This window comes from Pristiophorus japonicus, chromosome 7 (genome assembly GCF_044704955.1).
Source record: "Pristiophorus japonicus isolate sPriJap1 chromosome 7, sPriJap1.hap1, whole genome shotgun sequence".
Taxonomy (NCBI): domain Eukaryota; kingdom Metazoa; phylum Chordata; class Chondrichthyes; family Pristiophoridae; genus Pristiophorus; species Pristiophorus japonicus.
The window spans coordinates 203,567,131-203,592,136 of record NC_091983.1 but is presented as its reverse complement, the minus strand read 5'-3'; the positions used below and the strand labels follow the sequence as shown (position 1 = coordinate 203,592,136).

At 44.6% G+C, this 25,006-nt stretch overlaps 1 protein-coding gene across 1 annotated transcript in view; it reads right to left on the bottom strand.

Annotated features, from left to right (window-relative positions):
• The window catches only part of slc4a1ap (solute carrier family 4 member 1 adaptor protein), a 185,300-nt gene that overhangs the window by 134,026 nt on the left and 26,268 nt on the right, over positions 1-25,006 (bottom strand). Inside the window, exons 2-4 of the mRNA XM_070885715.1 lie at positions 18,079-18,752; positions 14,740-14,935; positions 11,817-11,939 (exon numbers count right to left, since the gene is read on the bottom strand). Of these exons, the coding sequence (XP_070741816.1) occupies positions 11,817-11,939; positions 14,740-14,935; positions 18,079-18,752 (993 nt within the window). The remainder of the gene's footprint in view (positions 1-11,816; positions 11,940-14,739; positions 14,936-18,078; positions 18,753-25,006) is intronic.

Sequence of the window (25,006 nt, the reverse complement as noted above, 5' to 3'; positions counted from 1 at the left end):
AGATGGCGGAGCCCAGCACGCGAGTGCAAAAGACTAGGCTGAATCATTTGTAACCATCCTCATCCAGAACTGCCGAGTGGATGCTCCATATCGGCCTCCTCCTGAGGAGGCCGATATGGAGCATCCACTATCACAAAAGCCAGTCTTCAGTCAATTCGATTCACTCCGCATGATTATCAAGAAATGGTTGAGCACACTGGATACAGCAAAGGCTATGGGGCTCTGACAACATCCCGGCTGTTGTGATGAAGACTTGTGCTCCAGAACTAGCCGCAGCTCTAGCCCAGCTGTTCCAGTACAGCTACAACACTGGCATCTATCCGACAATGCAGAAGACTGCCCAGATATGTCCTGTCCACAAAAAACAGGACAATCCAATCCATCCAATTACCACCCCATCAGTCTACTCTCAAGTGATGGAAGGTGACATCGACAGTGCTATTAAGCGGCAATTACTCACTAATAACGTCCCACTGATGCTCAGTTTGGCTTCCGCATCACCGCTCATTACAGACTTGGTCAAAACATGGACAAAAGAGCTCAATTGCAGAGGTGAGTCGAGAGTGATTGCCCTTGACATCAAGGCAGCATTTAGAAACATAGAAAATAGGTGCAGGAGTATGCCATTCGGCCCTTCGAGCCTGCACCACCAGTCAATAGGATCATGGCTGATCATTCACCTCAGTTCCCCTTTCCTGCTTTCTCTCCATACCCCTTGATCCCTTTAGCCGTAAGGGATATCTAACTCCCTCTTGAATATATCCAATGAACTGGCATCAACAACTCTCTGCGGTAGAGAATTCCACAGGTTAACAACTCTGAGTGAAGAAGTTTCTCCTCATCTCAGTCCTAAATGGTTTGCCCCTTATCCTTAGAATGTGTCCCCTGGTTCTGGACTTCCCCAACATCGGGAACATTCTTCCTACACCTAACCTGTCCAGTCCTGTCAGAATTTTATATGTTTTTATGAGATCCCTTCTCATCCTTCTAAACTCCAGTGAATACAAGCCCAGTCGATCCAGTCTCTCCTCATATGTCAGTCCTGCCATCCCAGGAATCAGTCTGGTGAACCTTCGCTGCACTCCCTTAATAGCAAGAATGTCCTTCCTCAGATTAGGAGACCAAAACTGAACACAATATTCCAGGTAAGGCCTCACCAAGGCCCTTTACAACTGCAGTAAGACCTCCCTGCTCCTATAACTCAAATTCCCTAGCTATGAAGGCCAACATACCATTTGCCTTCTTCACCGCCTGCTGTACCTGCATGCGAACTTCCAATGACTGATTTACCATGACACCCAGGTCGCGTTGCACATCACCTTTTCTTTATCTGCCGCCATTCAGATAATATTCTGCCTTCGTGTTTTTGCCCCCAAAGTGGATAACCTCACATTTATCCACATTATACTGCATTTGCCATGCATTTGCCCACTCACCTAACCTGTCCAAGTCACCCAGCAGCCTCTTCGCATCCTCCACACAGCTCACACCGCCACCCAGCTTAGTGTCATCTGCAAACTTGGAGATATTACACTCAATTCCTTTATCTAAATCATTAATGTATATTGCAAATAGCTGGTGTCCCAGCACGGAGCCCTGCAGCATCCCACTAGTCACTGCCTGCCATTCTGAAAAGGACCCGTTTATCCCGACTCTCTGCTTCCTGTCTGCCAACCAGTTCTCTATCCATGTCAGTACATTACCCCCAATACCATGTGTTTTAATTTTGCACACCAATCTCTTGTGTGGGACCTTGTCAAAAGCCTTTTGAAAGTGGTTCTCCCTTGTCCACTCTACTAGTTACATCCTCAAAAAATTCCAGAAGATTTGTCAAGCATGATTTCCCTTTCATAAATCCATGCTGACTTGGACCCATCCTGTCACTGCTTTCCAAATGCGCTGCTATTTCATCTTTAATAATTGATTCCAACATTTTCCCCACCATTGATGTCAGGCTAACCGGTCTATAATTATCCGTTTTCTCTCTCCCTCCTTTTTTAAAAAGTAGTGTTACATTAGCTATCCTTCAATCCATAGGAACTGATCAAGAGTCAATAGATTTGACATAATGTGACCTCAAGAAGCCCTGAAATAAATGGGAATCAGGGGGAAAACTCTCCACAGGCTGTAGCCATACCTAGCACAAAGGAAGAGAGTTGTGGTGGTTGGAGGTCCATCATCACAGCCCCAGGACATCACTGCAGGAGTTCCTCAGGGTAGTGTCCTAGGACCAACCATCTGTCGCTGCTTCATCAATGACCTTCCCTCCATCATAAAGGTCAGAAGTGGGGATGTTCGCTGATGACTGCATAGTGTTCAGTTCCATTCGCAACTCCTCAGATAATGGAGCAGTCCATGCCCGCATGCAGCAAGACCTGGATGACATTCAGGCTTGGGCTGGTAAATGGCAAGTAACATTCGCACCACACAAGTGCCAGGCAATGACCATCTCTAACAAGCTAGAGTCTAACCACCGCCACATGGCATTACCATCGCCGAATCCCCCAATCTCAACATCCTGGTTGGGGGGGGGGGGGGGCGTCGGCATTGACCAGAAACTTAACTGGACCAGCCACAAATACTGTGGCAACAAGAGCAGGTCAGAGTCTGGGTATTCTGCGGCGAGTGTCTCAACTCCTGACTCTCCAAAGCCTTTCCACTATCTACAAGGCACAAGCCAGGAATGCGATGGTATACTCTCCACTTGCCTGGATGAGTGCAGCTCCAACAACACTCAAGAAGCTCGACACCATCCAGAACAAAGCAGCCGCTTGATTGGCACCCATCCACCACCTTTAACATTCACTCCCTCCATCACTGGTGCACCGTGGCTGCAGTGTGTACCATCTACAATATGCACCGCAGCAACTCCCAAACCCGCGATCTTTGCCACCTAGCAGGACAAGGGCAGCAGGTGCATGGGCACACCACCATCTGCAAGTTTCTCTCCAAGTTACAAAACATCCTGACTTGGAAGTATTTTGCCGTTCCTTAGCTGGGTCAAAATCCTGGAACTCCCTTCGTAACAGCACTGTGTGGGAGTACCTTCATCACACGGACTGCAACGGTTCAAGGCGGCGGCTCAAGGGCAATTAGGGGTGGGCAATAAATGCTGGTCTTGCCAGCGATGCCTACATCCCATTAACGAATAATATAAAAAAAAGATTATAGGGGAAGTGAATAAGGAAATAAGAGGGGCAAAGAGAGGGTATGAGAATAGACTGGCAGCTAACATAAAAAGGAATACAAAAGTATTCTATAGGCATATAAATAATAAACTGGTAGTAAGAGGAGGTGTGGGCCGATTATGGATCAAAAGCAGACCTATGCATGGAGGCAGACGGCATGGCTGAGGTAATAAATGAGTACTTTGCATTTGACTGGTTAGAAAAGTAAAAGCTCATGGGATCCAAGGGAAAGTGGCAAGTTGGATCTAAAGTTGGCTCAGTGACAGGTGGCAAAGGGTAATGGTCGATGAACAGAACACAAAAAATAAGAGTCGTCGGCCATTTGGCCTCTTAAGCCTGCTCCGCCATTTAATAAGATCATGGCTGATCTGATCCTGGGCTCAGCTCCACTTCCCTGCCTGCTCCTCATAACCCTTCACTCCCTTATCGTTCAAAAATCTGACTATCTCCACCTTAAATATATTCAATGACCCAGCCTCCCCAGCTCTCTGGAGCAGAGAATTCCACAGATTTACAACCTTCAGAGAAGAAAATGTTGGAGTCCATTATTAAAGAAGCAGTAACAGGACATTTGGGAAAGCAAAATTTGGTCAAAGTCAGCATGGATTTATGAAGGGGAAGTCATGTTTGACAAATTTGCTGGAATTCTTTGAGGATGTAACGAACAGGGTGGATAAAGGGGAACCAGTGGATGTGATGTATTTGGATTTCCAGAAGGCATTTGACAAGGTGCCACACAAAAGGTTACTGCACAAGATAAAAGTTCACGGGGTTAGGGGTAATATATTTATGAGCATGGATAGAAGATTCGCTGACAACAGAAAACAGAGAAAGTCGGGATAAATGGTGCATTCTCTGGTTGGCAATCAGTAATGCGTGTGGTGCTGCAGGGATCAGTGCTGGGACCCCAACTATTTACAATCTATATTAACGACTTGGAAGAGGGGACTGAGTGTAACGTAGCCAAGTTTTCTGACGATACAAAGATGGGAGGAAGGGCAATGTGTGAGGGGGACATAAAGAGGCTGCAGGTGGACACAACAGGCTAAGTGAGTGGGCAATAATTTGGCAGATGGAGTATACTGTTGGAAGATATGAGGCCATGCACTTTGGCAGAAAAAAATCAAGGAGCAAGTTATTATTTAAATGGAGAAAGATTTCAAAGTGCCGCAGTACAGCGGGACCTGGGGGTACTTGTGCATGAAACACAAAAGGATAGTATGCAGGTACAGCAAGTGATTAGGAAGGCCAATGGAATCTTGGTCTTTATTGCAAAGGGGATAGAGTATAAAAGCAGGGTAGTCTTGTTACAGCTGTACAGGGTATTGGTGAGGCCACACCTGGAATACTGCGTGCAGTTTTGGTTTCCATATTTATGAAAGGAGGCTCTGGAGGAAGTTCAGAGAAGGTTCACTCGGTTGAATCTGGGGATCAGGGGGTTGACTTGAGTCGGTTGACTTGAGTCGGTTGGGCCTCTAATCATTGGAATTCAGAAGAATGAGAGGTGATCTTAGAGAAACGTATAAGATTATGAAGGGGTTTGACAAGGTGGATGCAGAGAGGATGTTTCCACTGGTGGGGGAGACTAGAACTGGAGGACATGATCTTAGAATAAGGAGCTGCCCATTTAGAACTGAGATGAGGAGCAATTTCTTCTCTCAGAGGGTTGTGAATCTGTGGAATTCACTGCCTCAGAGAGCTGTGGAAGCTGGGACAATAAATAAATTTAAGACAGAAATAGACAGTTTCTTAAACGATAAGGGGATAAGGGGTTATGGGGTCCGGGCTAGGAAGTGGAGCTGAGTCCATAATCAGATCAGCCATGATCTTATTGAATGGCAGAGCATGCTCGAGGGGCCTTTTGGCCTACTCCTGCTCCTATTTCTTATGTTCTTATTATGTTCTTATGTAAGAAATTTCGCCTCAGCTCAGTTCTAAATGGAAGACCCCTTATTCTTAAACTATGTCCCCTAGTTCTAGATTCCCCCACGAGTGGAAACATTCTCTCTGCATCTACCTTGTCGAGCCCCCTCAGTATCTTATATGTGTCAATAAGATCAACTCTCATTCTTCTAACCTGCTCAACCTTTCTTCAAGTCAACCACTTCATCTGAGGAATCAACCTAGTGAACCTTCTCCGAATTGCCTCCAATGCAAGTATATCCTTCCTGAAATAAAGAGACCAAAACTGCATGCAGTACTCCAGGTGTGGCCTCACCAATACCCTGTACAGTTGCAGCAGAACTTCTCTGCTTTTATACCCCATCCCCCTTGCAATAAAGGCCAATATTCCATTTGCCTTCCTGATTGCTTGCTGTACCTTCATACTGTACCTGCATACTAACTTTTTGTGTTTCATGCCCAAGGACCCCCAGGTCCCTCTGTACTGCAGCACTTTGTAATCTCTCTCCATTTAAATAATAATTTGCTTTTTTATTTTTCCTGCCAAAATGGATAACCTCACATTTTCCCACATTATACTCCATCTGCCAAATGTTTGCCCACTCACTTAGCCTATCTATCTCCCTTTGCAGATTCTTTGTGTCCTCCTCACAACTTGCTTTCCCACCCATCTTTGTATCATCAGAAAACTTGGCTACATTACACTCAGTTCCTTCATCCAAATCATTAATATAAATTGTAAATAGTTGAGGCCCAAGCACCGATCCGTGTGACATCCCACTAGTGATCATTTGCCAATGAATTTGTCACAGGAAAGCTGTTTCCAGTGGGGCTCCGCAGAGCACAGTAATAGGTTCCTTGCTTTTTGTGGTGAGTTAATGCATTTGGGGAGGGCTAACCAAGGCAAGGGAATACACAATAAATGGTACGATACTGAGAATTGTAGAGGAACAGAGGGACCTTGGAGTGCATGCCCACAGATCCCTAAAGGTAGAAGGAGAGGTAGATAAGGTGGTTAAGAAGGCATACGGGGTACTTTCCTTTAATAGGCTGAGAATATATTAGCAGGGAGGTTATGTTTGAACTGTACAAAACACTAGTTCGGCCACAGCTAGAGTACTGTGTGCAGTTCTGGTCATCACGTATAAGAAAGATGTGATTGCACTAGAAAGGATACAGAAGAGATTTACGAGGATGTTGCTGGGACTGGAGAATTTTAGCTATGAGTAAAGATTGGATAGGCTGGGTGGTTTTCTTTGGAACAGAGGAGGCCGAAGGGAGAATTGATTGAGGTGTATAAAATTATGAGGAGCCGAGATAGAGTGGATAGTTCCCCCAGCAGAGAGGTCAATAACTAGGGGGCACAGATTTAAAGTAATGGGTAGAAGGATTAGAGTTGAGGAGAACTTTTTTCATGCAGAGGGTGGCGGGGGTCCGGAACTCACTGCCTGAAACTGGGGCGGGGGGTAGAGGCAGAAATGTTTATCACGTTTAAAACATACTTGGATATGCATTTGAAGTGCCGTAACCTACCAGGCTACAGACCAAGAGCTGGAAAGTGGGATTAAGCTGGATAGCTCTTTTTCAGCTGGCACAGACACGATGGATCATACGGCCCCCTTCTGTGCCATAAATTTCTATGATTCTATGAGTAATCCCAAACGAGCCAAGCCGACAGAAACAAAACAATGCTTCTATTGGATTGCACACAAACCTTTGGAAACAAAGCTCACCGCACAAAACAGGAAGCCAAGAGACACTGCAAATGACTAGCAGGGCTACCAGCTTCTGATCAAAAGTATTTAATATGTTTCCCCTGACTATACACATCAGTGAATGTGAATATTTCCAAAACCCTACCCCCAACCCCCACAAAGAAAAACAGAAACCACTCCTCCTAAACAGTATCCAAGGGGACAGTGAGGTCAGTAGAAATGGTCACACTGCTTTAGTCTATGGTTCAGCTGGATCAAAAATCACATCCCCACCACTGCCTCAAAGCAAGTTTCAAATGGAGACAGGTTCCATTCACTCCTTGCAGCTTGATTTATTTACTGTCACTGGCTGTAGGCTTTAAGGCAGGGGGCCTGGAGGTAAAAGACAGTGGGCCTAAAATTGCCCCTTTCTATAAGACCTGTGGCGGCCTGAAAGCGGTGGTCACGGGTCGGTGCGGACTGACCGCCGAGTCTCCGGACAGGGGCCACCATTTTAGGAATTGCCCTTCCTCAGATTTGGAGTGATGTAGGGGACCGACTCACCCGTTTTCCCGCGCCAACCCTTTCCCGAACTTTTGAAAATTGCCCTGCGGGATCGGTGCCATTGACAGCTTTTTCTGTCAGTACCCTTGCTGTGGCTTGGCAGCACAGCCGCTCTTAAAGGGGAGGCGGCACTGCCGACGACTCCATGTTTCTTTTTATCAGCCGACTGCCAGATCAGGCCGACAATTATGGCTGCGGGTTCGGCCGGGCCACCAACAGGCAACCCCTCTTGATTGCTTGACCGGGGTCAAGCAGGGCTGCGCCATCGCACCAACGCTCTTCTCGATCTTCCTTGCTGCAATGCTCAATCTCACCCTCAGCAAGCTCCCAGCTGGTGTGGAGCTAAATTACAGGACAGACCGGAATCTGTTCAACCTCCGCCGTCTCCAGGCCAGATCCAAGGTCGTCCCATCCTCCGTCATCGGACTACAGTAAGCAGACGATGCCTGGGTCTGCGCACATTCGGAGGCCGAACTCCAAGCCATTGTCAACATCTTCACCGAGGCTTTTGAGAGCATGGGCCTTAAACGAAACATCCGTGAGTCAAAGGTCCTCCACCAACCTGCCCCACCACACAGCACTGCCCCTCAGTTATCAAAATCCACAACGAGGCCTTGGACAACATGGAACATTTTCCATACCTTGGGAGCCTACTGTCAACAAGGGCAGACATCGACGACGAGGTTCAACACTGCCTTCAGTGTACCAGTGCAGTCTTCGGTCGCCTGAGGAAAAGTGTGTTTGAAGACCAGAACCTCAAACGCGGCACCAAGCTCATGGTCTACACAGCAGTGGTTATACCCGCCCTCCTATATGACTCAGAGACATGGGCTATGTACAGCAGGTACCTCTAAACACTGGAGAAATACCACCAACGCCGCCTCCGCAAGATGCTGCAACTCCATCGGCAGGATAGGGGCACCAACGTCATGCTCAGGCCAATATCCCCAGCATCGAAGCACTGACCACACTCGATCAGCTCCGCCAGGCCACATCGTCCGCATGTCTGACACGAGACTCTCAAAACAAGCACTCTACTCAGAGCTCCGACACGGCAAGCGAGCCCAGGTGGGCAGTGGAAACACTTCAAGGACATCCTCAAAGCCTCCTTGAAAAAATGCAACCATCCCCACCAACACCTGGGAATCCCTGGCCCAAGACCATCCAAAGTGGAGGAAAAGCATCCAGGAAGGCACTGAACATCTCTAGTCTCTTCGCCGAGAGCAAGCTGAAGCCAAACATCGACAGCGGAAGGAATGCATGGCAACCCAGGCACCCCACCCATCTGTTCCTTCAACCACTGTTTACCCCACCTGTGACAAGAGACTGTAGGTTCCGCATTGGACTCTTCAGTCATCTGAGAACTCATTTCTAGTGTGGAAGCAAGTCATCCTCGACTCCGAGGACGACTGCCTATGATGATGATGCTAGGCCGCTGGCTCGGCCGAAACTCTCCCTGGTGGCCCAGTGTTTGCCACTGAAGCAACTGCAGAGTTCACATCGGCCCTCCCCTTTAACTGAAGGGACGTCGTGACATGTCAGCGCAGCAAGGGCTCTTCCGCCCGGCAGCCGAGCAGAACACTGCCCCGAGCCAAAAAAAAAAATTCAAACATGTGAATTTTTCCAGTATGTCCGCCCCAGTAGATGCGCACCGTTTGGAGTGGGGCTCAATTTCGGCCCCAGCATGTCTTGCTGGATAAGCTCAATGCAGGGAACAAGCAAGCGATTTACTTGATTCGTATATACTTTGTGCAGATTGAATCAGCTAGCTGATTGGTTTATAAACCAGTCAGGTCGCAGTATATATATATATATATATATATATATATATATAAAAATCACCAGCCAGCAGCTGTTCTGTGACTATCAAAAGATCACTGTGGTATTTAAAAATGTTGCTAAATATCAAGACGAGGGGAAACGATTTACTTCCATTCAAAGACCTTTTCCCACAGATCGATGCTAACCTCTCTCAGCATGGCAGAGCTGCAACAGCAGTAATTCTTTTAATCTGATACGCATAGAGCTGCCTGCAGGATAGTTTTAAATTGGATTGCACAGAAATATTTTACACTTATCCCAGACCGCTGGGCAATAAGTATTTCTTTCCTTTATTCTCCTTCTGCAGTTGCCAGTCAAACATTGTTCTCGGGTACACTGAGGTGCTCGGGATCAGTGGCTTCCACAATGGGGGAAAAAAGGTCACTATAATGATTTCCAACAGGATACTTCGTGTGTGTGTGTGTGTGTGTGTGTGTTAATTTTTAATTTTCTTTTTATAAATTTTAGTATTCAAGGTGAGCTTTGTTGGTGCTTGGGAAGTGAAGAGTTCCCCATCTCGCAGTCCACGGGAAGCAAACCTCGGTTAGGTACAGTGTGGCTCAAAACACCATAACGCTCTGGCCGAACAATATGCCTCAGGCCAATCACAAGAGCAACACGTTTTCCATTTCCTGCAACAGCCATCCTTTGGTCACGCTTGACTAAGAATGCAAACGTTTCGCGCTGTGTGCCTGACGAAGCACGTAGGACCCTTGTAGGTACAGGCAACTTTAATCCCATCTGCCTGAGCTGGATGCGAGCCAATGCTCCAGCGGTGAAAGGCCAGTGTCCACCCAGTGCACCTTTCCATCTGTAGCAGGAGGCACCCAGCTAATAATCTTATGCACATTTCATCAATATCAAAAAATGGTAGCCCGGAGTCATACATGCATTTAAGAGGAAGTTAGGTAAGTACACGAGGGAGAGAGTAGTATGTTGATGGGGTGATGTGAAGTAGGGAGGGAGGAGGCTTGTGAGGAGCATAAACACCGGTATAGACCAGTTGGGCTGAATAGCCTGTTTCTGTGCTGCAAATTCTATGTAATTCTATGATAGCTCCCTGGGGGAAAGATGGAGAATATTTTACAGCAGTTGCTCTCTTACTTTGGGAAAGAGGTGGATCAGAGAGCAGGGAAAAAAGGTGAAGAGAGAAAATTGCTGAGAAGGCACAGCTTCCCGATTGGAGCAAGGCTAGCTCACATCACACGAGCACACAGCCTTTTGAGGCTGTAGAAGTGTCGGCAGCGCAAAATGGGACAGGACGATGCCGAGTGGAAACGATAAGGACAAAAGCGGGTAAATTTACTGCCCAATGTGATACTGAGCCACACACTGTCTGACTAGGATGATCCAAAGCCCAATCAGGCCTTGTTCTGTGCCAAGTTAGTTGATCGTGTCATTTTAATCAAATAACATTATAGCATTTTTGTCAACTGAACTATAATTAGGACTCATTTTCTGCTTATTGTAGGTTCTTGGGTATGTCAGGTGCTGCTCCTTGCATTCGTTCTGCACTTCCCATGGAAGCATGTCAACAGAGGAGTAAAGGATGTGTTGGGCCATGACATTCCAGATTGTGGTAGTACACAGTTGTGCTACTGCTGATGGCCCACAGCACCTCATGGATACCCAGTTTTGGGCTGCTAGATTGTCCTTAAATCTGTCCCACTCAGCACAGCGTCTCCAGTATGAAGACAAGACTGAAATCACGGGCTGAAGTGGCAAGTCTTCCCAGGCCAGTTTGGATTGATGACAATCTGGAGGGGTTCATGATCATATTTCTGGTCCTAGCCCACAAATTATCAGATTTATTGAATTGTTTCAAGATCTCTGGGTTGCTATTCCAGTACCAACATGCATTTTATATAGCACCTTCACAGGAGCATTATCAAACAAAATTTGACACTGAGTCACATAGAGGGATATTAAGACAGATGACTAAAAACTTGGTCCAAGAGATAGGTTTTCAGGAGTGTCTTAAAGGAAGAGTGGTTTAGGGAGGGAATTTTAGAGCTCAGGGCCGAGGCAGCTGAAGGCATGGCTGTCACTGGTGGCGCGATGAAAATCAGGGATGTGCAAGAGGCCAAAACTGGAGAAGCGCAGAGATAGGGCTGGAGGAAGTTACAGAGATAGGGAGGGGCAAGGCCATGGAGGGATTTGGAAACAAGGATGAGAATTTAAATAATGTTGGCAACCAGGCTAAAATGTAGACTACATTTCTTCTGATGACTGCAAATAAAATGAGACTAAAATCAAGACATTCTAGGATTAGTGCACTGGTTTCTGCTCCCAATTCCTACCAAATGACCCTGCTGGAAACTGCATGTATCTCAACACACTTAGTGCGAGGACACGACTGGGCTCAGTTGCGAAGCCCTCCACAGTCAAATGTCTAACGAACAATTACTTTCTGGGTTAACAAATGAAGAAATGGTTGCTTGGCCGAGGAACTGAAGGACTGACGGATCTCGCGGAACTGCATCCCAGCAAGGGAGGTGGAAGAAACTAGAGAATGAAAAGTGAACTGCACACAACCTAATAAATATAATACTGCACACCACTGAAATGTCAGCCGCAGCCTTTGTTATTTCTGCAGTGGCCATTTCATTTTCCGATAGCAGAGACTTTATTTAAAAAAAATGCCTACCTTCCCTGTCAAAGAAGCCCTGAAGTGTTTTCTTAGGGTCTTTGATATAAAAGGCTTCTCGGTCTTCCTGGAATTCAATAGAATATGGATTCTCTTCACTTTCATCCTCCACTGCATCCTCGACTGTTGAAATATTTAAAAAACAATCACAGATCTGGCAGACACAACCTACTTTATATGATAATTCATCGAATAGCAGATCACTTGCTGCCAAGGGAGATAGAGTCTCACTCCTGATGGCCTCAAACCAAAACAATAAATATAAAATGGTAGCTTGGTACAAGGAGGTGGGGGGAGAAACAGACAGGAAAAAGCCAAGATATTTAGTTTTGTAAATTTCTAGTTGCGTTTGATGGTAACTAATTAATCTATTAGCTTGTTCATTTTTATTTTAATAACAGCAGTCTTTCTACATACTTACCTTTATTTTCTCTTGGCTTGTTGATTGGATTTACCATTTTATTAAAAATGTGGTATGTGGTAGTGGGTTTGAAGTAGAATTGGATCCTCGACTTCCTTTACGATTATAGTACTGTATTGCAGTCAACCGAGACATGTTGGTCCCCCCCTGCATTGGCGGCACTCCCAGTGTAAACACCCTGATCTTTGAGATACCTGCACATCTCGACCTCAGAATATGGGTCCTTGTATAGCCCACCAGGTTTTACTGGAAAATGGACAATGCAGAAACCTGCTGACTACAAGACGAAGGATTGTGCACCTGGAACTAGGGGTTGTTGGCACAAGGGAGACTTGGATGAAGAAGTCCTTTTGGCTTATTTGGTCTCAGCTTCCTAGTGTCTCCTAATTACAGCATCCAGCTACTTCTTAATTAAACCCCGTGTCACCGCTGGCAGCCTGATCCAACTGTCAGATTTGAATGGGGGGAAAGTGGGGATTAATAAGATTGCTTAAATGCGGGTCCTGTTATAGGACATCAGGTTTCACTAAAAGCTGGGAACTGATCCCTCTCGTCACACACCAATAAGCAACTCGGTCTCCACCCACACGGCTGAGCTCAGGGCAATCAATACCTGACGAACAGGAAGAGCAGTTCATGGAAGTAATCATCATTGGGAATCAGAACTGCTCATATTTTGAAGGGTGGGTATTGAAGTGGGACAAGTGGGGCTAGGCTAACATTATAATAGCAATGCTTGAATTGTTAGTAAAGTGTATCTTTGAAATAAATGCTGTAGATGGTAATGGTTTTTCACCTAGGCATGATGGGATACTTGATCAAGGGTATCTTTAGAGACAGCTAGCTCATTTAGAAGCTTTGGAACATTACTCATTGTTATGCTCCGAACAAGAAGATAGGGAGCATGAAGGCCAAATAGGAGTTGCCATGGGAACAGGAGGCCCAAGGCTAGGAGGAGTTAAGATAACAGGAGACACCTGCTGGACCTGAATAACTCCACTGATTAACTGGGTTGTGAAGCTGTTCACGTGATATAAGTGTTGAAATAGTGTGTACTGATTTGTGACTGTCGCAAAAATCCCAAGTTACAGTAACTTGTGTACTATAAATGTATGCTGAAAACTCTGTATTGTTGAGTGTGGTATCTCAGGCAACTGAGGGTCACTTGCATATGCTTGAATCAACTCTTTACTTGCTGGACTTAGCAGATTCGAATGGTTATTTACCACAACAGTATAATTAAAAAAAGACACACTAAGTTTGCCACTAGATTTTTAAACACAAGTTACAGCCTGTAAATACTATCAGACCAACTCCCCTTTGGTCAGTGGGATTTGTGATCCGGATAGCTTTGTGCTGGAGTAATGAGGCACAAACACCGTAAAATTTCTCACATACAAGCACTGCTGATCTCGATATTAATGCATTACATAAAGCCCAAGTAAGAAGATAAGAGATGTTGGAACAAGCAAAGTCCATTTGGTCCATAAAGCCCATTCCTTCCACAGTTTATGCATGACTACCTGCAATCATGGAAAGGCTCTCTTCCCAACGTCAATCAAACCAAACTATTAACATCTTTATCATTTCAATCCCTAGGTTTCTTTTTTAAAAACATGCCAGTTGGCCCAGTATAAACTAATTATAGTTTGGTAGTTTTTTTTTCCCACATATATTGCCAAATCAAAAAAAAAGCGAAGGTTTCAGAATGATGCATCAAAAATAGCAATTTTTCGCTGTGCAACTTGACCACCAATTGAAAAGACACGGCCCCTGTTTGTTAGGTTTTTTCGCTCAAAGTAATCCAAATACATTAAGTAAATCAGGTAGCATTGGCAGTCACATTTCAATGTAGACAGATAGATATAAGATTTTGCACATTAGATTAAGGAATGTGTTCACAATGAATGCACACTATTTTGGTTGAACCGACTTATTGTGATTCGGTATATAAATGAGCAATTTGGTCCATTTAAGCGCATCCACTCTGAAAGAATCTATAGCTTTCCCTTCACAGCATGTAACTGTTCCTCAAATGATTCAATTTTTCTAACTCTCTACTACCTCACTGAGAAGTTCATTCTATCTGTTAAGAGTCATACACCACAGAGGAGGCCATCGAGCTATCCAGTCAGTCCCACTCTTTCCCCACAGCCCTGAAGTATATATCCAATTTTGAACATTATTACTGAATCTGCATCCACTGCCCTTTCAGGGAGTGGATTCCAGATCATTACAGCTCGTGTAAAAAGTGATCACGCTGTGTGTGAAAAGACTTCCTGATATCAGCCCTGAACTTGCCTTGATAGGAGGTTACTGAAGCTTGCAGGATTGCACATAAAATAGACATGAAGTCAGGACAGAGGAACAGGAGTAGACCATTCAGCCCCTGGAGCCTGTCCCACCATTCAATTACATCATGGCTGATACCATGGAATCTTAACTCCATCTGCCTGCCTTGGTGCCCTAAGCCTACAGGGTAGACAGGTGAAATGTTCCTACCAATTCCCCACGTGCATCCAGCGACAGCTTTGGTCACGGGCGCCCTTGGCAGCTCTACTGACTCAGCAACTGCATTTTCATCCTCGTCAGAATCTTCTCCCAGCATTCTCTTCTCCAGCTGCTTGTGCTGCCTGCTCATTTCCTTCAGCTCAGTCACAGTGAAATCAGACTCCACATCTTCATCCTCTTCTGGCCCCTGCACACGTACATTTTCATGAGATTTTTAAAAAACTGCAAAGTCACATTGTCCCTCTCGAATAACCTAGTCAGTAATACAAGGTTATAACAAAACCTTAAGAATACTTCCACTCAGTTACCCCAGTTCAGTGTGTAATATTCTGGTAGCATTGCTATTGGGCTGCCGAAATTAATTACAATTTGAAAATTCCCTGATAGTACCCGTGATAAATTGGTTCTTATTATGTACAGCAAGAAGTTCGCCTCTATTGGGTATTGGTCATGAGGGTTGAATACTTCCTTCGGAATTAGTTCAATGTACCGTTCATTTCCCTGTCTTAACTATTTTAAAAACATTTTTTGGTGCAGGGGTGCGGGCGGGAGAGAGAGAGAGAGAGAAAGAGAGAGTTTTCACCAAAATCTTTTCTTTTTAAATAATCTCTCATTTGTATTTTGACTACTTCCCATTCAGCATAAAGGAGATGGTTGGGGGAAATAGATGGCAGAAAATAGAGAATACCCAGAAGGTAAATTAGCATCTGAGGGAGACAAGATAAATGTGTTGAGGATGACCACTTTATCAAAACCCAGATTATCCCCGTGTCAGCATTACTCTCTCTCTCTCTCGCTCATTCTCCAGCTACTCTCTTCCTGGGACCAGAGTTGTGAGAACCAAACAGGGTGACAACGCAGTCTGCATGCAGACGCTTTTGGCCGGTCATGCATTCGTTCTTACTCTCAACCCTTAGGATATCAGTTCCGAGTTAGACTGGGCCCTGGAATATTGGGGTGCAGGTGTCACCCGATTGCTCTCTGAGCTCCTCCAATTGTGGCCACTTGCGCATCCCCGATTTTCATCGCTCCACCACTGGCTGCCTTGGCCCTAAACTCTGGAATTCCCTGCCTAAACCTCTACACCTCTCTACCTCTCCCTCATCTTTTGAGGTGCTCTTAAAACCTACCTCTTTTCTGCCCTAATATCTTCTTATGTGGCTCGGTGTCAAATGTTCTTTTACATTGCTCCAGTGAAGCACCTTGGGACGTTTTACTCTGCTAAAGGCGCTATATTAATACAATTTGTTGTTGTTGGATGATTCAGATATACTGATGTGTAGGAACTTTCCCATTAGAATAAGGGGCTGGGGAGGAGGAGCAAAGGGGCAAGAATCACTTTGGACTGTTCTTGTGTCCCTCATTGGAGCCTAGAATTCTGTGGCCAAGGTAAAACCCTGTGACCGACTGGAGATGTGAGTAAAGGAAGAAAACAAATTAAAGTAAGAGGTGTCTGTGGGGACCTTAATAATCGCTTGGCTTTTGGTTGCAGTATTTTAAACGAAAAAAAAAAATCACACTGACAGATGATTCAGCAGTAGCTGCCAGTCAGTGCGCACCTGCTCACAAATAAAACCACACACGATTTGGCAGCTTGTATTGATCTTTTGTTCAACCTTCATGCTGTTTTAAAAGGATGGGCACTTTACAAATGATGAACATTAGAAAAATTTGTATTGCGTCCAACCAATCTGTGAAAAACAATTTTGTTTGGAGTCTGTCATTCTAAACATTGAGTTGTCTGGAGAGATCGTTTTGAGCTGTGTAACATCATAGCATTAAATTGTATTGGCTTAAATTCAGGTTTACTTCGTGTATTGTCTGGGGACAATGCTGGAGTTTAGTGGTCTTACAGAAACTAATCAGGCTGTTTTCTCTTCATCTCTTCTCCTCCCCTTCCAAAAATTGATGCGGTGAGGTTTAATCTGTACAGCGGCGATTTGTTAAACTGTAATTGAGTATCCGAGGGACTGCCAACGATTACTAGTAAAACTTTGCTTAACTGTAACAATAACTTGCATTTATACAGCACGTTTAACATAGTAAAACATTAAATATTAAGGGCATCAGGGAATATGGGGACAGTGCAGTAAAGTGGAGTTGAGGTAGAAGATCGCCATGATCTCACTGAATGACAGATCAGGCTCAAGGGGCCGAATGGCCTATTCCTGCTCCTAATTCTTATGATCTTATGTTGTTCTGACTCGGAGGCGAGAGTGCTACCCACTGAGCCACAGCTGACACGGTCAGAACTGTCATCAACAGTCAACTGAAGTCACAGAGGTGTGTCCTGATCTGCTGTAATTGGCAGAAGACAGACTAATTTAAGCTGAATTTAAAGCGATTTAAAGTAATTGCAGCAGCAGGAGAGAGACACCCGGGTCAGGCTTCAGTTGACTGCTGGTCTCTGCAGGTCAAGTGATTGACACTGGATGCACGGGTGCCTATGTGCCCAATTATCTGGGCACAATGTGACGAACACCTCCGAGCAAGCGCAATGGACAGAAACTCGCCATTCCGACCTGGGGGGGCATGATCTGTTTTGTGGGCAGGGACTGCTTGGGGTGAATAGATTTTTGAACCGGCTTAAAATATCGCAGTTACTCCAGCGTAAAGTGCTTATGGGCGCAACTTACTTATGATTAAAATTCCGTGATCTTTAGCACTATTTCATTCGATTCCGCTGATATCCGGGTGTAAATCATGTGGAAACTCCATGCCATGGTGTTCAATCAGGTCACCACACCAATTGGATATTCAGACAGGGCCAAACTGTCCAACTGTCTGGACCTATTTGAGGGGAAGGTTCTCCACTATCAAGTGAATTATTAGTGTACACATAAAACGTGAACACAATAAACCTCCCTTGCCATGAAATTTTGCTCTTCGACCTTAATCATGTCTAGAATTCACTGGTCTATAGGAAATAATTTACACGTATGCTAATACATTTTGCTGAAGGCATTTCTTGTGCGAAACTCTTAGCTCATCATCCTAAATTGCTCTCACCATTTCTACCACCAACCATCGACACGAGCGCTTCACTCAAGTCAGAATATTCCTAGCATCCTTTCCAGATACAATCAAGCTTAACTGGACAGGTAGATTCTATCCTTCTAATCTTGGTTGTCTGATTATTGGAGCTTTATAACAAGGGTGAAGTACTGATGGCTGCAGGTGTGTCACGGCTGGGTGTGTGATTTTATTTTTAAAAGTACAGTAGCTTTGAACTTGGTATCAAAATTTCACACATGCATCATTACACCTTACTGAAATCCAAAAGACAATGTGCGCCTTTCTCTGGAGTTGACTCCATTTCAAACTACTCACCTGCAAAACAAGGAGTCTCGTGCTCCCTCCAAATTTAATAACGTGGCCGACTTTAAGCCGGTGGTAGCAGTACGGCTGGACTTTCTCCTTGTTTACCACTGTCCCGTGTGTGCTGTCCAAGTCATAAATGTAAAATCCAGTGCCGCTCTCTCCATCGGCAACTCGCCTGTGCTGCACTATGGCATGGTAGCGGGAAATGGAAGGATGCTCGAGAGAGATGTCACAGGCCGGAAGCCTCCCGACAACATAAAAGCTCTTTGAATTTAGACCGATGTCCAAGACAATGCTGCCATTCTTGAGGATCTCAAAGCTGTAAGGGGCTTCTGCTAAACCCCCCCACGGTGGCTCCACATATGGGAGCGGAGGACGGGGCTTGTACTTATCCGACGGTAACCTGGGCTTCGCCGGTAGCAGCGTGGCTTTGAGACGAGGCTTTTCAACCTGCTGCTGATCTGTTGCAGGCTTTTCTCCGAGCTCGGGCCGGGTTTCTTGGCTGTGCCCCACAGAGCTCGCTGTAGATGTTGGCTCTATCTCCGCAGGCTCTTCAGTACTTTTAACACTGTCAGTCCATTCAGTGCCGGTTACCGAAGGGTTTGAAAGGAGTGTCTTCTCCCTCTTCTGCAATGGAGCCAAAGGAAGCAAAGGCTTCTTAAAACCATCACCGGTTAATGCACCTGTAACAAAAAGAACTGTGTTAAAATGCAGCACATGTTTCTAGGAGCCATGCATCTGCTGAGGGAACAGTAGATAAACATTTGAAGCAGAGGAAGATACAGGTCAATGGCAAGAGGGCAGGACAGTGACATTAGTTGTGGATTGCTATAGCACAGCCACAGTGGGCAGAATAGCCTCTTTCTGTGCTGTACACTTCTATAGTTCTACATTTCTACGAGGCAGTGTGGATTAAACTGTTCCAACTGAGCTAAAAGTTGGAAATTGCAGTCGGAGGCTTCCTGCCGACGAATGCCTCTGAACCGCAAGAAAAGTGCACACCTACGTGGTGCCTCCGCAGCTTTGAGGACTCGGGCTCCTGCGCCTGCAGGCATACGTAAAGAACCGCATGGCCAGCCCAACCAATCACAAAGGGGATTCATTTACATACGGAATCCCTGTAGGCACAACAGAAATACCCTAAAAAACTTTCACCTCACTTAAATAAAAATAAATCGCATGTTCAAAATTAATTAAAATACAATTTAATTAAACATTTAAAACAAAAATGTAATTTTGAAAAATAGAAAACATTATAAAAAGGGGCAAAAAATATCCTACACTAATTTTAAAAGGTTTCTGAATGTCTTTAAAACATTTATTTAAACACTTACACTGGTAAAAGTCAGCCGAGTTTGGTGGGCATTTGCTGGGCAGTAACCCTGCGCCAGTGAATGTCCATTGCCTGCACATGCGGACAATCAGTTAAGCTGAGACTTGACAGATCGCAAGTTGCGGGTTTTCGCGCTTGCCTATCACATACGGAAACCCGGACCTTGCAGGGCACCTACGACTACATACGCTGTGCGTGCACGGTCATCAGCCTCGAAAAATCCGGGCCTGTATTTACAAGGGAAGCATAGTAATCGTCAAGAGAATTTACATAAAATAACAGATATTTTTGTAGCTGAAACTATAAAGATTAACATTCTGTAGCAGGTATAGTTCTCAAAAAAGTATTTAAACTGTAGCTCCCCAATCACACAGTTACTAAATTCCCAGTAAGTTTATTCAGTAAGCAGCTGAGTCATACAGACCAGGAAGGCCCCATGTTCAATCCAGATTATTGGCCTGGGGGTTTGATAAGGATGCGAATGGGCCTCAGTTCTACAGTGATGGGGTGGTAGGAAAGAGGTCAGGGCTCCTGCTCATGATTGCTATCAGTGACTTGTAAGAATTTGGCTTCAAGTTTTGGGCTTTGCTTGGACATATTTTCTGTTACTGCAGAAGAGCAGACAGCTGAAGTGGGACCGGTCCAAACATGTCACACAGGAATACACATCAGCTGGGCGAGGATGGGTCAATGGCTGAAAGCAGGAACATCATGGTTGATAGGTTCCCATTACATGACAACAGGCGCCCATCAGTGAGACATTAAGTAAAGTGGCCGGTGTTCAGGCCATCGAAAGTCAAAGGAAACGATGTGGCCACCCAGACTTTTCGGAGCCAGATCCACATGAAGAGGCCCAGCAACAAAGAGTCAGGTTGGAGATGTGTCTTGCTTTTCAGTTGGACTGCCTCAGGCGAACGGACAGTTGAACTTTTGGCGCGAGAAGAGGCATCTTACAGGTATAAGAGATGGCAGTTTGCAGCAATCTCTCTCTCCCCTCTTCTACGCCTGCTTGCGTCGTTCAACGCACAAGGACTGAGCACTCCATCTGGGACGGAGAGAAGAAACACCATCGACGAGTAAGGAGAGCCTCGCTATTTCGACTGGGAAACTGACCTGGTGACTGGACTTGAATACCACAGATTGGTACCGACTCAGAAGATACGTCTCATCGGGAGAAGCAGCGAGTAAGCCAGAGGGGTAATTGGTGAGCATTTATCCCAGCCCGCACATCTTTAAGACCAACGCATAGTGTGAAAGGGTGTCATGTGTCCCAACCAAACCTCAGGGGTTTAGTGGGGAGGTTTTCTCCAAGGATAATAGGCGTACACACATTCTGTTGGGACAGATTCGATGGTGCAATTTTGAATCCGAGTAGGGGTGTTTTAGGCGTGGGTACTTTGCATTAGGGGCCTGTTTAGACGGGCCAGGGTGTGTGTTGTCCTGTGCTTGTTTGTTTTACACTACCAGGGTGTGTTTTTGCTGGCTGTAGGTGTGCGCTTTAACTTGAATTAAAGCATTGTAACGGTCGAGACCGAAAGATCTGGCTGTAACTGTGTATCTCTGTTCACCACTGTAATTCTGGAATCGAGAACTGTTGTAAGAGGGGCGATTCGAAACCATCAGGGGTAAAACCAGTTACAGACTCCAGTTGGAAACTGCAACAGCATCGGGCTCAGCCTTGATTCAAATAGCCTATGGGCAATGGGACTCGTCATACATGCATAGATAGCCCCTTTGGGCAAGATGCCATAGGCTATCCAGCGCCCGTGGAACCGTATGCTAGAAAGAAAATTATTGAGGAAAAAAAAATGGTTGCTGAAGCACCAGAGGACTGGAAGAGAGGTAAATGTAACTCCCCTCTTCTAAAAAAAGATCAATCAGTTGTATTTCAGTTGTTGATAAACTAACGGATTCTACAGTGCAGGATGACATTGGGAACCACTTGGAGAAACTTCAGTGAATCAGCACAGTCAGCATGAATTTCTAAAAGGCCGTGCTTGATCAATCTGACAAAATTCAAGAAACAATAGAGAGGATGGATAAAAAGAATGTACTAGATGTAGTTTATACAGATTATGACAAAGAATTTGGATAATACACCATACAAGAGATTTATGGCAAAGTTAATGGGCCATGGAAATGAGGGAACTATGGCTACATGGATAGAGAGGTGGTTGGAGAGCAGAAAGATGTAGTGAACTAAAAAGGCTCAGTTTTCATGCCACTATAAAATGATCTGCAGAACAATCCTGAAATTTGCTGATGACACTAAATTGGAGGGCACAGCAAATTGTGAAAAACTGCAGGAGCAGATAGGTGGCAGATACGATTTAACATAAAATGGTGGGCCAGTCAGCTGAGCTAACTTATTTTTTGTTTTTCTGATACCACTGGTAATTTATCATCCTTATTGTCGGTTACAATATCATCTGCGTCTGTCTTTAAGAACATAAGAAATAGGAGCAGGAGTAGGCCATTTGGCCCCTCGAGCCTGCTCTGCCATTCAATAAGATCATGGCTGATCTGGTCTTGGGCTCAGCTCCACTTTCCTCCTGTGGAAATGTATTTTATCTAAGTTGATACCATACGGTATTTGTGTGCTCTTTGCAATAAATATATATAACAAAATGGAGTCCTGATCCTTCCAGAACTTTCTGCATTTTAGCAGTCAGCTTGCATAAACAGCTAAACCTGGTTTGAGATGGCTGATGGCCATCAGATAGCTAGGAGACAAGTCATGCTGAGACAAATACCCCCCCATGGTGCTCTCCTATTGTCTACATGACAAGAGTTCCATGTCACCCCACCCTTTTCTTCTAGACTCAAACCACCAGCCATTATCTCTTGTAGAGACCTCATCCATTTGATGCAAACAGATAAACTGACTAGGAAACTGAACAATCTTGACACAATGCAAGACAGGTAATAGCTCATTACCACACCCTCATGGAGTAATGGCCAGCTGGCCAACTAATAACCCTGACAAAAGGAAATATCTGGAAACCATGTCAGGACAAGGATGTAGTAATTAACTCTTTATCTGTATTCACTGACTACGAGACAGAGCCAATACACAGGGAGAGGCCATAACTTGGGTTTTACTGTATAAATATCTTGTGAAACTGTACCATTTCGGAGGTGTTCACTTAGCCCTTGACTGAGTGTGACCTGCCCCTTGCTAGCAAGTAAATTAAAGAAACTTCTGCCGGAGCTGTAAATGTCAGAGTCATTCTTTTCGGAGGTCGAGATTTCGACAGTTACTTCTTGGAGGTTCCACCGAGATTGCATACTCTCTGTCCTGTGAGTAAAACGGATACAGGCATAGTGCCTCTCCAGTGAAAGGCTTCAGTGGCCAAACAAGGTGAGCCTTTTGCTCGCAAGAGGTTTCTTCACTGTTGAATCGCATATGTAATCTGTTGTCCACAGGGGAGGTACTGCAATCTACAAGACTCGACATTTAAAAGCTAAAGTTATTTTTTTTTAACCATTTCTTTCTCAGCTTGCAAGCAGAAGGGAACGGGTTCTGGAAAAATCTCGAAGCAGCCCGGGGAAGGTTTCAGTAGGTAAGGTAAAAACAGCGCAAGTCGATCGAAAAAGGTTCCTGAAGGTTCTTATGTGATAAGATTAGAAAAAAAAAAGCGCTAATCGATCGAAGGTTCTTATGTGATAAGAGTTTTATTGTTTTTAATTAGGAAAAGGTTCTTATGTGATAAGAGTACGAAAAAAAAAGAGAAGCGCAATCGATCAAAGGTTCTTATGTGATAAGAGTTAGGGTATGGAACCATAAGTTTTATCAGTTTTATAAGTTTTATTAGAATAAGTTAAGGACTCGGTCTGTAGTGGCGTACAACGCAGACTGAGAATTGTTAGATAGAGTGTAAGATTATGATTTGTGTACTCGCGTGAATATTGTTTGTCCTAGCTGTCCTTGTTATACTGTTGTGTGCAATACCTTTGTGCGACATTGCCATTAGAGAAACGGGAAGAGTCACTAGGGAAAATTGTGATTTGGGAAAAAAAAACAAGGATTGATTAAGAAAAGAAACCGTAACTGATTGATCAACTACGGTTGGTTCGTGCCAACATATCTCACACACCCAGACCGAGCCCGAATTAAGAGCCTTTTCAGGCCACGTAACGGCCAGGAGAAGTGGGCGTAGAGAACTCGGTTGGCCGAAAGGATTGTGAGATCAGAAACTGTGGAAAATCTTAATCATCCAGAATGGGGACTGGAGCAAGTAAACCACTACCAAAAGGGACCCCAGCCCATTTTATGCTCCAGAATTGTGGTCAGTCTTCAAATGACCACCTAAGAGAAAGGGTAAAATGGACTAAGGGTGAAAACAGGCCATTTCCACCCGATGGTTCATTTAATTTAGAGAACAACATGTCTAGAGGTGTGTCTTATAACAGAGATCCAGGTAGAAGAGAAAAAAAAAAGGAAAGTAATAGAAAAGGCCTGGGTTCCGATTCTTCAAGCCCATGTAAAATTAACAGAGGAAGTAAATTAAATGTAAAAAAAAAAGAGAACCCGATAGTGACTTATGGATTCAAAAAAAAATAAAGCTAGCCCAAAAAAAAAGCTTTATTGAATGGAGATAGACTTTTGTGAATGTCTTGTCTTTGAATGAGAGTGCTTCTGTGTTTTTTCTTGTGTCTAGAAACCTGTTTGGAAAGGTTGTGGAGCTGCCTGTTTGTTTTAGCTCCACCCACTTTTTCAAACAAAGTGAAGTTTTTTAACCCTTCATAGTGTTGTCCTGTATGTGGGAAGTTTAAGACATTTTAAGTTAGAAGCACAGGTGTGGATTTATTCGGATAGAGAAGTTACGGAGCTAGGAAATGCACAAAGGATAGGTTTGTTGAGACATGGTCCCGGTGGTTAAAAGTTGTAATGCCTTGGGAAGTTGTAATGCCTTTTTATTTAAAAAAAAGCCTTTGTGGGTCTCTCGAGGTGCAGGCTGGGGGAGTACACTCTCATTGTCCTTGGTGTAAAATCTTGATACAAAAGCTTCTAGCTCAGTAAGAGGATTTTTTTTTAGATAAAGAGTGGCAGTACAATATTTGAATTGGGATTTTGAGATATTTCAGGTGATCTCCTTGATCAACATTTTGGGTGTATTGGAAAAATCTTGGGTTTGGAAGCCTTTTAATGAAATTAGAAAACAAGTACTTTACATTCTGTGATCTGTGAATCACTATAAGCATAAATGAGAAGTCTGTGGAACACATCGATTCTTCCGGTTCAGAAGCCCAATAGTGACAAATGGAAGTTTGTCCAAAACCTACGAGCTGTGAATGAATCTACTATATTCTCACAATGCTTAAAGAAGGATTTGGAATGAAGTATCCCGGAATGCTTTCCAGAGTCTTAAGCAGCCCCTCACTTCAGCACCAGCCTTGAGATTACCAGATTACACTAAGCTATTCAACTTATTTGTGCATCACAAGTCGGGTTTTGCACAATCTGTTTTGACTCAGTTACATGGGGACAGGCAACGGCCGGTAGCATATTTCAGTACCCAACTAAACCCAGTGGCACGCGGACTACCAGGATGTCTTCCTTCGTTGGCAGCAGCTTATTATGCTATGCGACAGGCTCAGGCA